This window comes from Eleginops maclovinus, chromosome 13 (assembly GCF_036324505.1).
Source record: "Eleginops maclovinus isolate JMC-PN-2008 ecotype Puerto Natales chromosome 13, JC_Emac_rtc_rv5, whole genome shotgun sequence".
Classification (NCBI taxonomy): Eukaryota; Metazoa; Chordata; class Actinopteri; order Perciformes; family Eleginopidae; genus Eleginops; species Eleginops maclovinus.
The window spans coordinates 3948455-3961918 of record NC_086361.1 but is presented as its reverse complement, the minus strand read 5'-3'; the positions used below and the strand labels follow the sequence as shown (position 1 = coordinate 3961918).

The 13464-nt window shown below is 41.8% G+C and overlaps 1 protein-coding gene across 1 annotated transcript; it reads right to left on the bottom strand.

Annotated features, from left to right (window-relative positions):
• Positions 1-1197: 1197 nt before the first annotated feature.
• LOC134875194 (ectonucleotide pyrophosphatase/phosphodiesterase family member 2-like) lies at positions 1198-13179 on the bottom strand. The gene is made up of 7 exons (XM_063899658.1): positions 13039-13179; positions 12804-12864; positions 9703-9844; positions 9066-9143; positions 5418-5550; positions 4366-4519; positions 1198-1215 (listed from the first exon to the last, which is right to left on the bottom strand). The coding sequence occupies exons 1-7, from the start codon at positions 13041-13043 to the stop codon at positions 1213-1215; spliced, it is 576 nt and encodes a 191-aa protein (XP_063755728.1). The 5' UTR covers positions 13044-13179; the 3' UTR covers positions 1198-1212.
• Positions 13180-13464: the final 285 nt, after the last annotated feature.

Sequence of the window (13464 nt, the reverse complement as noted above, 5' to 3'; positions counted from 1 at the left end):
GAGAGAGACAGAGAGATGAGGTAGGGCTTGGGTGGGAAGGGGCCGGGTCGTGGGTTGAGGGGAAGGCGGTGCAGCGGCTGCTGTCGGGAACCTCCTCCTCTGGGCTGGAACGGGTCGGCCCGCGGGGACGACAGGTTGTCGGGGCTCCTCCTTCATGCTCCGCCGGGGAAGCGAAAGGTGGTCCTCCGCGAGGACGACGGCTGCCTCCAGGCTGGCATGGCGGTGACACTGGACCCAATTCACCGTTGACGATTGCAGCCCGGCGACAAACTGCTCCAGTGCCACCTGCTCCATGACGTCCTCGGCGGAGCGCATCCCCGGCTGAAGCCAGCGCCTCGCCGCATCGAGGAGCTGCTTCGCGTAGGAGAAGGGGCGGCCAGCGTCCTCGAAGGGAAGGGCCCTGAACCGGCGGCGGTGTCCCTCTGGCGTGCTGCCGAGCCGGTCCAGGATGGCCCTCCGCAGCTGCTTGTACTCATGTCGATCGGACGCTGGCAGGCTGTGGGCGGCTAGCTGCGCTCCCCCGGCCAGCAGGGGAAGAAGCCGCACAGCCCACTCCTCCTCCGGCCACCCGCACGCCGCCGCAGTGCCCTCGAATATGTCCAGATAAGCCTCTGGGTCGTCGTCGGCTGACATCTTCTGGAGGACAATCTGCGGCGGCCGGGCGGGGTTGGTCACCGGCTCGGCCTCCCGGGCGGCCGGACGCTGCAGCAGCTCCCGCAGGAGAGCACGGTCCTCCCGCTGGCTGGAGGCGATTTCGAGGAGAGCCTCGCTCTGCTGACGTTGCAGGGCAGTGGTGCTCTCCTGCATGAGGGCGAGACGCTGGAGGGCCTGGCCCAGCGGGCTTTCTCCTTCCGTCATCTGAGGGGTTCATGTCCCTGTTCAGGCGCCACTGTGAGCAGGATGGCTCAGGTAAAAGGCAAGAAACGGAAGCGTTCGGGGTTGGGCAAAAACAATAGCGTTTATTTCGTCCGAAACGTGCAAACAGAAGAAAGCTCCGCGGTACTTCCAGGACGGGCAAGGCCAGGACGGGGTGTGTCGTCTTCCCAGGACCCAGCCTACTGCAAGACAGCCCAGAACCAGGTTACCAACATGCTTTATCTTAACTGCCTGATTACCTGATTCCGATCAGCTGTCTGGTCTCCGGCCGAGCCACTCCCCTCACCCCAGCAGCCGGCGCTCTAACCACCCCTGGCTGCCACAATCAGATATGAGTCACTGTTGGCAAAAATTTCCCACAAATGTTAAAAAATACAAAGACACGTTTCCGTTTCCTTGTTCAGTTTTGGAATCGGGAGAGATCTGCAACTTACTGTAGGACAGCCATGACTCACTGCCTTAGACATTGCTCAATAACAGTCAAGGTTCAGTCTGCCTGTGTCAGTTTAAATTAACGTTCAAATGTTTTGCAGGCCAGGTTCACATACTGTATTCCATATCAGTCATAATAACAGAAAATGTGGGAATGGGAAAAGTCACTATACAAAAATAACAATCCCATTTATGCTCACCAAAGTTACAGTGCAGGAACAGGCAGTTAGGACTCAAGAGTGGGACTGACAGAAACACCATTCCTCCTTATCAGTCAGCATCAAAAGTAAAATCAGGGTAAAATAGACATTCCCATCTCTCTCTCTGCCCTGCTACTGTACCTTCTGCTGCTCTTCTGCCCCACCTGCACCCCAACATCCAACTGTAGGCTGTGGGGATAGTCATCATTCCTCGGATCATTAGAAGTGACTTAACTACGTTATTACTCCGCTTGCGTCACAATGAAATTTCATAGTGTAACTGGGAATATTTCTCTGAGAAAGACCCCCATTGCACCAGAGGTCAGAGCTTCAGCGCAACAGAGATCAGCGATGTTAAAAATATTTGCAGTGGAGTGATGAGGCCGGGGCCTGGATGCCAAACTAAAACTACGCTGCTGTTAATAAACATTTCTAACGGGAGTTGTCTGACTGAAATAACCCCAGACTGCAACTCAGAAATATTTTTATCATGTATTAATCAGATGTATTTTCTTGAACATCCATAGATTTGGAAGATGCCAATAAAATGACAAAGACCTTAAAGTCAAACCTTCAAATATCTCCTTTGACTGGCAGAATGACCATACCCCAAAAGTATCATGTTTACTGTAAATAAAGATGTTCACCATTATAAAGTCCCTCTTACTAGTGTGGAACCCCCAAGCCCTCCCAAACCAGCTGAGGACACCACAGACTGGATGCTTTTTAAAAAAGGCTTAAAAACGCATCTTTTTAGAAAAGCCTTTTACTAGATCTTTAAAACCCCCACTTGTTGCCATGCCATCCTAAACGTCGTCACTGTTTTTATTCTGTTGTTTACTTTATTATATATATATACAGTGGGGCAAAAAAGTATTTAGTCAGCCACCAATTGTGCAAGTTCTCCCATTTAAAAAGACGAGAGAGGCCTGTAATTTTCATCATAGGTACACTTCAACTATGAGAGACAGAATGGGGGAAACAATCCAGAAAATCACATTGTAGGATTTTTAATGAATTCATTGGTAAATTCCTCGGTAAAATAAGTATTTGGTCACCTACAAACAAGCAAGATTTCTGGCTCTCACAGACCTGTAACTTCTTTAAGAGGCTCCTCTGTCCTCCACTCGTTACCTGTATTAATGGCACCTTTTTGAACTCGTTATCAGTATAAAAGACACCTGTCCACAACCTCAAACAGTCATACTCCAAACTCCACTATGGCTTAGACCAAAGAGCTGTCAAAGGAGACCAGAGACAAAATTGTAGACCTTCACCAGGCTGGGAAAACTGAATCTGCAATAGGTAAGCAGCTTGGTGTGAAGAAATCAACTGTGGGAGCAATTATTAGAAAATGGAAGACATACAAGACCACTGCTAATCTCCCTCGATCTGGGGCTCCACGCAAGATCTCACCCCGTGGGGTCAAAATGATCACAAGAACGGTGAGCAACAATCCCAGAACCACACGGGGGGACCTAGTGAATGACCTGCAGAGAGCTGGGACCAAAGTAACAGAGGCTACCATCAGTAACACGCTACGCCGCCAGGGACTTAAATCCTGCAGTTCCAGACGTGTCCCCCTGCTTAAGCCAGTACATGTCCAGGCCCGTCTGAAGTTTGCTAGAGGGCATTTGGATGATCCAGAAGAGGATTCGGAGAATGTCATATGGTCAGATGAAACCAAAATAGAACTTTTTGGTAAAAACTCAACTCGTCGTGTTTGGAGGAGAAAGAATGCAGAGTTGCATCCAAAGAACACCATACCTACTGTGAAGCATGGGGGTGGAAACATCATGCTTTGGGGCTGTTTTTCTGCAAAGGGACCAGGACGACTGATCCGTGGAAGGAAAGAATGAATGGGGCCATGTATCGTGAGATTTTGAGTGAAAACCTCCTTCCATCAGCAAGGGCACTGAAGATGAAGCGTGGCTGGGTCTTTCAGCATGACAATGATCCCAAACACACCGCCAGGGCAACGAAGGAGTGGCTTCGTAAGAAGCATTTCAAGGTCCTGGAGTGGCCTAGCCAGTCTCCAGATTTCAACCCCATAGAAAATCTTTGGAGGGAGTTGAAAGTCCGTGTTGCCCAGCGACAGCCCCAAAACATCACTGCTTTAGAGGAGATCTGCATGGAGGAATGGGCCAAAATACCAGCAACAGTGTGAAAACCTTGTGAAGACTTACAGAAAACGTTTGACCTCTGTCATTGCCAACAAAGGGTATACAACAAAGTATTGAGATGAACTTTTGTTATTGACCAAATACTTATTTTCCACAATCATTTGAAATAAATTCTTTAAAAATCCTACAATGTGATTTCCTGGATTTTTTTTCTCATTTTGTCTCTCATAGTTGAGGTTTACCTATGATAAAAATTACAGGCCTCTCTCATCTTTTTAAATGGGAGAACTTGCACAATTGGTGGCTGACTAAATACTTTTTTGCCCCACTGTATATATATATGTTTTTTTTTCAACCATTTTACTCTGTAGCACTTTGAGTTTTGTTTACTCAAATTAAAAGTGTGCTTAGAAATAAAATGTGTTATTATTATTATTATTATTATTATTATAGGAAAGTGTAGATATTGATTACTGTATGTAACAACATATGATCCCTTCCGGATCAAATTCAAGACCCTAAATCAGTTATCAAGAGATTTTGGATTATTTTTGTGATCATTTACTGATGGATGAAATGGTTCATTTGTACTTAGACACAGTAATTGAGTAAAGGTAATCCGTTACTTTCCTAAAATGACAGATCAAACTCAGTGTGTTTTTATCTCTGACTGATCTGAACTCATCATGCAGCTGCAGTGGGTCAGTGCTGCCTCCTGTTGGATTTGCACTCACATTGCACGCCTCGGTGTTGTCCTGTCGGTGGGGCAGCTGGAAGGAGAAGACCCTCAGATCCCCATCACACTCCTCCACAGTCTGGTTCAGCTCCTGGCAGCTGGTCACCACCGTGTAGAAGTGGGTGGGGACGGACGGGGCTTCGCCCGAGAACCTGGACAGAAGAGAGAGTTACACAGACTGTACAGCGACCATGGGGTTTGGTAATATAAATGTTTGTTTGCTTATTTGTTGATTGGGGAAAGACAAGAGCATTAATCAACATTCACATAAAAAAGTAAATGTTCCTGGGTTAGCTTAGCAGCTAAACTGCAGCCATATTAACCAATTAAAACATTAGAAAGTTACATTAGGAGGAAAATGTAATCATGTAATTTCAACACTTTGTCCTCTAATAATAATAATAACAATAATAATAATAATAATAATAATAATAATAATAACAATAATAATAATAATAATAATAATAACAATAATAATAATAACAATAATAATAATAATAATAATAATGATAATAATAATAACAATAATAATAATAATAATAATAATAATAACAATAATAACAATAATAATAATAACAATAATAATAATAACAATAATAATAACAATAATAATAACAATAATAATAATAACAATAACAACAATAATAATAATAATAATAATAACAATAATAACAATAATAATAATAATAATAATAATAATAATAATAATAATAATAATAATGATGTTCATAATATTTTATAATTAAATGCTAATGATTTTTAAACAAGTGTTAATGGTTATACTTATAGGTTGCATTGTTGTCATACATCCAGTAGACTCAAATGAAGTGTTGCTGTAGTCTTTTCCAGATTTGAAATTGGATATATTCTATTATTTGATTTGCTTTTATTTGGTATTTTGTATCCTTCATGCATGTGAAAGCTACCAACAGCTTCTTACAAGATCAATAATAACCCTTTCAGCTTCACTTTATGATGTGTTTCTCATACAGGACCAGTAGAACTTTACAGGGCCTGTCAGTGTGACACTGTCCTGGTCAGAGTTCTTACTCTTTTATCTTCTCTGTGGTGTCTCGCAGGCCGTCGTAGTCGTTGTCAAATATGGGTCCAGCTTGAACGTTGATGCCGTTGTTTTCCTCTGCGTAACGCCTCAGCAGCGTCCCCTGCAGGTAACTCCACATCCCTGCAGACAGAAGAAAAATAGGATTAGGTGCTGCAACACAAAGCAATCTTATGATAGTCTCTATGGCAAGCCGTTTGAGTATTTATTCCATATCCTTGATATCAGACGGCAGTTGCCTACACTAGTTGGCTCTTTGACAGAACTTGTTTGATATTTGGTCACACTAGTTTGGCACTTTGTAGTTGAACAAAACATTTTACTAGTCATTATTTTTCATCAACTAGTGGGACTTTTGCGCGACTAGTTCCTACACAAGCCTTACAAGTGACGCCAGGAGCTGCACTAGTAGCACTAAAGTCCCAACGTATAAGTTTTTTGACGATCTAGTGGCCCTCTGACCGTACTAGTGACGCTAAAAGTCTTACTAGTTAACTAGTGTGCTGCAAAAACTCTGACATGTTAACTAGTTACAAGAAAGAAGCAGAAAATTGGCGAACTAGTTAACTAGTGGCATACATTTTTCTGCACTAGTTAACTAGTAACACCCAAAATCATACAAGCACACAAGTGCACACTAGTTAACGTGTAGGACATATGAAGTGCCACTAGTTAACTAGTGAATGCATGTTGCAGCGCACACGTTAACTAGTGGATGCATGTTGCAGCGTACACATTAACTAGTGGATGCATGTTGCAGCGTACACATTAACTAGTGGATGCATGTTGCAGCGTACACGTTAACTAGTGGATGCATGTTGCAGCGTACACGTTAACTAGTGGATGCATGTTGCAGCGTACACGTTAACTAGTGGATGCATGTTGCAGCGTACACATTAACTAGTGGATGCATGTTGCAGCGTACACGTTAACTAGTGGATGCATGTTGCAGCGTACACGTTAACTAGTGGATGCATGTTGCAGCGTACACATTAACTAGTGGATGCATGTTGCAGCGTACACGTTAACTAGTGAATGCATGTTGCAGCGTACACGTTAACTAGTGGATGCATGTTGCAGCGTACACGTTAACTAGTGGATGCATGTTGCAGCGTACACGTTAACTAGTGGATGCATGTTGCAGCGTACACGTTAACTAGTGGATGCATGTTGCAGCGTACACGTTAACTAGTGAATGCATGTTGCAGCGTACACGTTAACTAGTGGATGCATGTTGCAGCGTACACGTTAACTAGTGAATGCATGTTGCAGCGTACACATTAACTAGTGGATGCATGTTGCTGCGTACACATTAACTAGTGGATGCATGTTGCAGCGTACACATTAACTAGTGGATGCATGTTGCAGCGTACACATTAACTAGTGGATGCATGTTGCAGCGTACACGTTAACTAGTGGATGCATGTTGCAGCGTACACATTAACTAGTGGATGCATGTTGCAGCGTACACGTTAACTAGTGGATGCATGTTGCAGCGTACACGTTAACTAGTGGATGCAAAAGTTTCGCTAGTTAACTAGTTGACGCATTTTTATGTCTTACTAGTTAACTTGTGAGACTAAAAGTGTGCACTAGTTAACTAGTAAGGTCCAATGTCCACTACATACACTAGTGCAATTGTTTATGCCTTAGTAGTTAACTAGTGACACACACTTTATCTCACTAGTTAACTAGTGAAGCCTTAGAGGTGTCACTAGTACAGATGTTTTTCTTACTAGTTAACTAGTGGAAGGTATTTTTTCTCACTAGTCAGGTTCTTTTAAGAACATGTTGGACTTTGACCGTACATGTTACACATTTTCTTTACATGTAAGGCCTTTCCTGCAACTAGTTTGGCTTTTCGTTGCACTAGTGACCATCTGTATGCAGCGTGTTGGATTTTGATTCAACATGTATGGCTTTTTCTTAAACTAGTTGATATTTTCAGCCGACTAGTTGTGGTTTTCTTCGCACTAGTACAACAAACATACTTACTAGTTGTCATATACGCGCAACTAGTTTACTAGTGAATTGCTACAACAGTCATACATGTTGAAAAACATCCATTGATGGAATAACCTGGTCATTCAGTATATTCAGGTAGTCAGCTGACCTCATTCTTTGGGCACGTTGCTGAACCTAGACCAGACCAACTACAGCAACCCCAGATCATAGCACTGCCCCCACAGGCTTGTGACCTTTTGTTTGGCCGGGCAGTGTGTGTTCCTTGTTGAACTAAGCACTGTCCACACACTGTGTGTGTCCTCCCTTATCCTGATGTAATCAATCTATATACCTTATGTTCCAGCATCAATAATGCAAAACTGTAAATTCTCCAGACACGCACTGCGTTCCCAGAACTGACGACAATGACGGTTATGTCTATCTGTATGAGACAGCGATTCAGAGAGGCTGTGTTTGTCCTGATAAGTCCTCTCTCTCTCTGCAGAGACAAAGGGTGTCAGGCGGAGCTCGCTCAGACCTGACATCACCACGCTCATGTCTCTTTGTCTCAAGGGAAACGAATGGATGTCTCTGATTTACAGGAAGAGATAAGGCTCTTGTTAAACTGGTAATCACACGCAGCTGAACGATGAGAAAACTGCTCAGCACATCACCAGGACGGAGCTGCCATCCATGGAGGACCTCTACACCCAGCGGTGTAGGAAGAAGGCCGGTAGGATATTAAAGGACCCCAATCACCCCAGCAACAATCTATTCTGTCTGCTGCCGTCTGGCAGACGGTACCGCAGCATCCGGACCAAGACCACCAGACTCAGAGACAGTTTTATACCACAGGCTATAAGACTGCTGAACTCCTGAGCTCTGTGAATGTCTACTCACATCTTTTTATAGTACACACATACATATATATATATTTATTATACACATCTGCCATACATATCTGTTTATAGTACACATATCTATATATTATACATATCTGCCATATACATCTGTTATACGTAATATATGCATCTGTCCATACCTCCTCATTCAACAGTGTAAAGTGTTTAAATACTCTCAATGTATTCCACATATGTATATATTTCACATCCTTAAATCTTTATTGTTGTTATTGTAAATTTCTTCTCTCTTTTTGCACTATTTTATTTATCTTATTTGCCACCATGTATGTTGAGTTGTTGGAGGAGCATGGGATATAAGATTTTCATTGCCAACATATACGTTGTATCTGCTGTGCATATGACCAATAAAACCTTCAAACCTTGAAACCTTGAGGCAGTAACTCTTATGATTGGACAGAAGCACTGCGGATGACTTTCTAAGACTGTTAAGGTTGTAGCTTGTAGTAAGACCAACTCACTGATTATATTATAGCACTTATGGTGGAACTTAGGAATCTCACTGGTAATGTGGATTGGTGACTCTTAACTCAAAGTTTCTCTCTTAAGGGGTTAGTTTTATTGTTGGATGTTCCTGATATTTGACCACTACCTGGTAGTATCTGCAGCGATAAATGTCATGTTGATCACATTCCAAATCTGAATATTTTATTTCTTTCGTTGACAACTTGTTATTTCAGCTGCTTCATCTTAGAAAGAATTAAAAAAAGAAAAGATTATTAGACAGACGGGACAGACAGACAGATGACCCTTGTTTTTTGGAATGCGACTCACTCTTGAATGCAGGGTACATGGGGACCATGTTGGTGATGAGCGAAGCGTCATATCTTGACTCTGGAGAAGATGCCAGCTCTGTGAACAAAATCCCCAAAACACATGCTCTTCACATGAGGAAACAAATACTGTCATAATGCAAACATTACAGAGAGGCTGTGAAATGATAGCGTTTGAGCGGAATCACCGGGGTAAATTGCATTTTTGCTGCGCTATAGCCTCATGAAAACAATGTCCTTCAAAATGTAAATACAGTTGTCTGTGTAAACATTGCATCAAATTATAATACTATTACTGTTAATCTGTTGGTATTTCAGAATAACAGCCTGATCTAATTGGTCATTTATACATATTCAAGAACAAATGTTTACTGATCATCGAGCGAAACTTCACATCGATAGAAAATAATAACACTAATTTCTCCACAACATTAAAACAGATAAACAGGTGATGCATCAATTTGCTTTTCCTGTAAACAAAAGTGTAGCATATATAATTGAATGCAATAAATAACATAAAGAAAGGTGTAGCAATGATCGAGTATGCAGGTCTTATCTTTTATTATCTTGCATACTATTGGTCTCATTAGCCTAATATGGAATCATAACAAATGTATGCTCCTCTCCTGCAGGATTACCTGGAGGGAAGAGGGGTCCGTAAGTGAGCTGGTTGTTCTGGCTGTAGGCGGTGCAGCTCTGACTGTGATCAGCTGACACTCTGGGGTCCACTCGGATACACTGAGCCCCGGCGGAGACCTCCGGGATGGGAGTCATGTCCTCCTGACAGACAAAAACGGGAGAGGATTATGACAAATATATCTCACCTATTTGGTTTTCATACATTTAGTTTGGTGTAGCTCTGCTGCTCCTTTAGTTTAAAATCTTTCAGTGTAATGAGATTAGAGTAGAAAATGCATTCTGCAACACTGAGTTGTATAAACGCAAACGTACAAGCATAAAAAGAGCAAGACCGAGATATAGTTCCTTTTCCTGTGTGTTTCTGTGTACGTTGTAGGAGCAATTTCCTTGGTTTATTTTTAATTTGGATCAGGATATTGTGTGGCTTGTGTTTGGAAATGTCTTGTATTTATTCATGTCAAGTGCTGCTGTCTAGTTGTGTGGGTTTGCGAGATGTTGCCTCAGTCATTATTTTTTTAAGATGCAAATTTATAAATAAAATGTTATTTCATTTTGTCATCAATTTGACCGAATTAGCAAAAGCTTTTATTTTTCAAATCTCCTCAGGATCTTCCTTTGTCCATTAAACAAGCGTCTATTCATCTCAATCAGTTCAGGAGTGATGCACAAAAAGGGGTTGTATAAACAATTGGTTATAGTGGTCTGCAGCTAACACTTTCAACATAAACGTTTTACTCCACAAGCAGTTTGTTGTCATACAGGTACAGTTTAAATACACACATATTAGGCCCAAAACAAACACACATGCATTGATGAGACCCAAATTGAATTCCCAAACTAGGGATACCTCAGCAGGCTGCTGGAGGTGAATCAGTAACTCTCTAGCTACTAGTACACACCATATATTATCTTTTTCTGTTTGTTCCTTGAACCAATGACCATCAGGGTTCCTAAGCCAGGCCCCTGCAGACTGCCTGTGTGTGTCTCACATGTGAGCAGCTGCAGCTTGTAAACCTGCAGCATGTTCCTGTAAACATCTGACAAACACGTGTGTTCACGGTCACAGACAGAGTCGGTGTGTTTCTGATGTTGTTGCACACCTTTGTGTTTATGTTTTGATGTTCCTGCACCTCCGTCGTGTTCTGCCCCTACACACACACACACACACACACATACACTGGCTCTCATTATAAACACCAACATGTAAGCTGTCATTAACATGGCGTGCGTCACATTTTTACAGCCTGACACCTGGTTTAAGAGCAGGAGTCAGGAGCTGAAGGAAACACCTCACTGTTCAGAGAAACATTCCGGTGTAATAACAGAACTTTGTGGGCTTTTTGAAATACCTGTGCTCCAAGTTGCATTTTAGTTCTTATTTTACTTTTGATGCACCATCTAAATCAGCTTCTTGAGACTTGAAACACACACAGATTGATAACCTATCCCAGTCTTTTTGGATTACTTATAATCCTGACATCAAGCAAAAACTGGTGTATGGCTCCCTGACAGGATGCTGAAAAACTTTGTTTTTGAAGAAAAATAAACCCAGATAATAAACTTTGCTTTATACATAAGTATGAATTAAGTTTAAAGCTAAATAAATGTTAGTTAATTTCCTATTTATATTTTCAAAGCTGCAGTTTACTGGTGAATTCTCAAAGGCCTCTATGCTTTTGCAGCCTAATGAAGTTCATGGCTGGTGAGGCACTGACGTCATCACAATCAGATTTGAACCTTAGAGCATCTTACACATACATTTTAGTTTGGATATGCAATCCTCCATTCTAAAGTAGGGTCAGGCGAGACGAAAAAATAAGCAAACGACTGCACTTGACTTAACTGTAAATTTTAGCTCGCTGTCACTTATTCTGCAGCGCACGAAGAATCACTGGACTCACTAGCACCCACTGCCATGAGGTAGGAGAACTGCGTGCCTCACCTAGTCTCTCTTCGCAGCGGTTTTGCTCAGCACAAGAGACACGTTACAGACATACAGTTGACAAAAAACACTGTATATTATATACACCAGCTAAAGTATGGAAATGAGTTAATATAGCCAGAGTGTTTGAACATTTTAATAGCGACATACAGACAGACAGCAGTTACAGTCTCACTGTATAGCATGTCAGCAGGTTGGTGCCTCACCGAGCAGCCGTTCTCAGTGTTTGAACGTGAATATGAAAATTCAGCGATTTGGATCAAAATAATGTAAAACTGGTGAAATTAAAAGGAAAATAACTTTATAATCCAACAACTGGATAAATATGATCATTACATTTATGAGGCACGGCCTCACCTGCCTCCCCTCACCGCACGTCACTGCTGTGATATAAGGAAATGGTGCTTCAGTTTTGTAGTTTTTGCTCAGTACTGAAATACAAGGTGTACTAAATAATAATCACTTTGATTTATATAGCGCCTTTCAAGAAACCCAAGGACGCTTTACAACAGAGAGAGGGGCCGTTGGGGGTACAATAAGGAAAACAATTACTATAGGTTATAGTGTGGAGAAGGTTACTTTTTAAATGTAACAGGTTACACATTTAGAATGATCCTTTTAAATACAATGAGTAAATGATCTCTTAATTAAGGAAATGAACTCTTCATTTACTCATAGTGCAACAATATGAATGTCACATTCTACGTTGAGCAGTAAATTATATATTCAGATGCATTTTGAGTGACTGTCATTTAAATACATAGTTTCTCATAATAGTCCAGTAATTACATTCAAACTGTTATTGGATTACTGTTACGGTACATGTAACTAGTTACTCCCCTCAAACTGATTACTAGAATGTAATACATACTTCACATTGGTAGGTACTTACATATGTTAAGTGGCCTCACTACTACCAAACTTGGAATAAATTGAACAATATTTTCCTCATCAGTGTACTGTTCTCCAATAAATGTTATTAATGTAGTCCAATATATTAAATACACAACTGTGCCTTAGGGAGCATTCCAATCTGTAAAGAACTCTCAAAGATACTCCCCAAACAAAACCTTTAGTATGAGAAAATAGGGTGCTTATTGCAGCACTAGCAAACAACTATTCACACCTGAAAAGAGACTGAAGTGTGAGGAAACCTACTGTAACTGTACATCCCATCAGGTGCAGGACTGAAGGCTTCAATCGTCTCCTCCACTTTATTCTGGAACAGAAAAACATACATGAAGGCATCTTCTACATGTCAGCCTATGTCAGCTTGTTTTTATGTTTTTATGACCCTTACACAAATATTGATTTATACTGAAGAGGTTTAAGGAATTGTTGGTGTGCTTCACAGTTAAACATAGAGCTGAAAGTCAGGAATGGTTTTAGTGACCTCATCGTCACAGCTGCAGCCCAGGTCGTGGCTCACGACGGTGTCAGGGTCAGACGCTGGAGACGGCGCTGTCACTTCCTCTGGCATGCTGGGCTCGAACGGAGGATCTTTCAGCATTTCGTTCAGGCTGCCGTACGTCCATTGTTAGGGGCCTTTTGCATAAGAAACAAAGTTCAATACCATTTCTTTTTTTAAATCAGTTTTGCTCGTGCCACCAACAAGATGCTCTTTGAGTCGTCAATGGCTTCTGTTGTGATAAGATTTGGGCGGGGACGTCCTGTGATGGGTGTGTTTGGGGCCTTTTTCAGTCTCAGGATGTTGCCCTTGTGATCATTTTGTCATTAATTTTAAATGTTTTTGATCAAATCTGTCTTTTATCCCTTTAGGTAACAATAGAAAGGGGAGGGGCAATTTGTTAAAAGATTG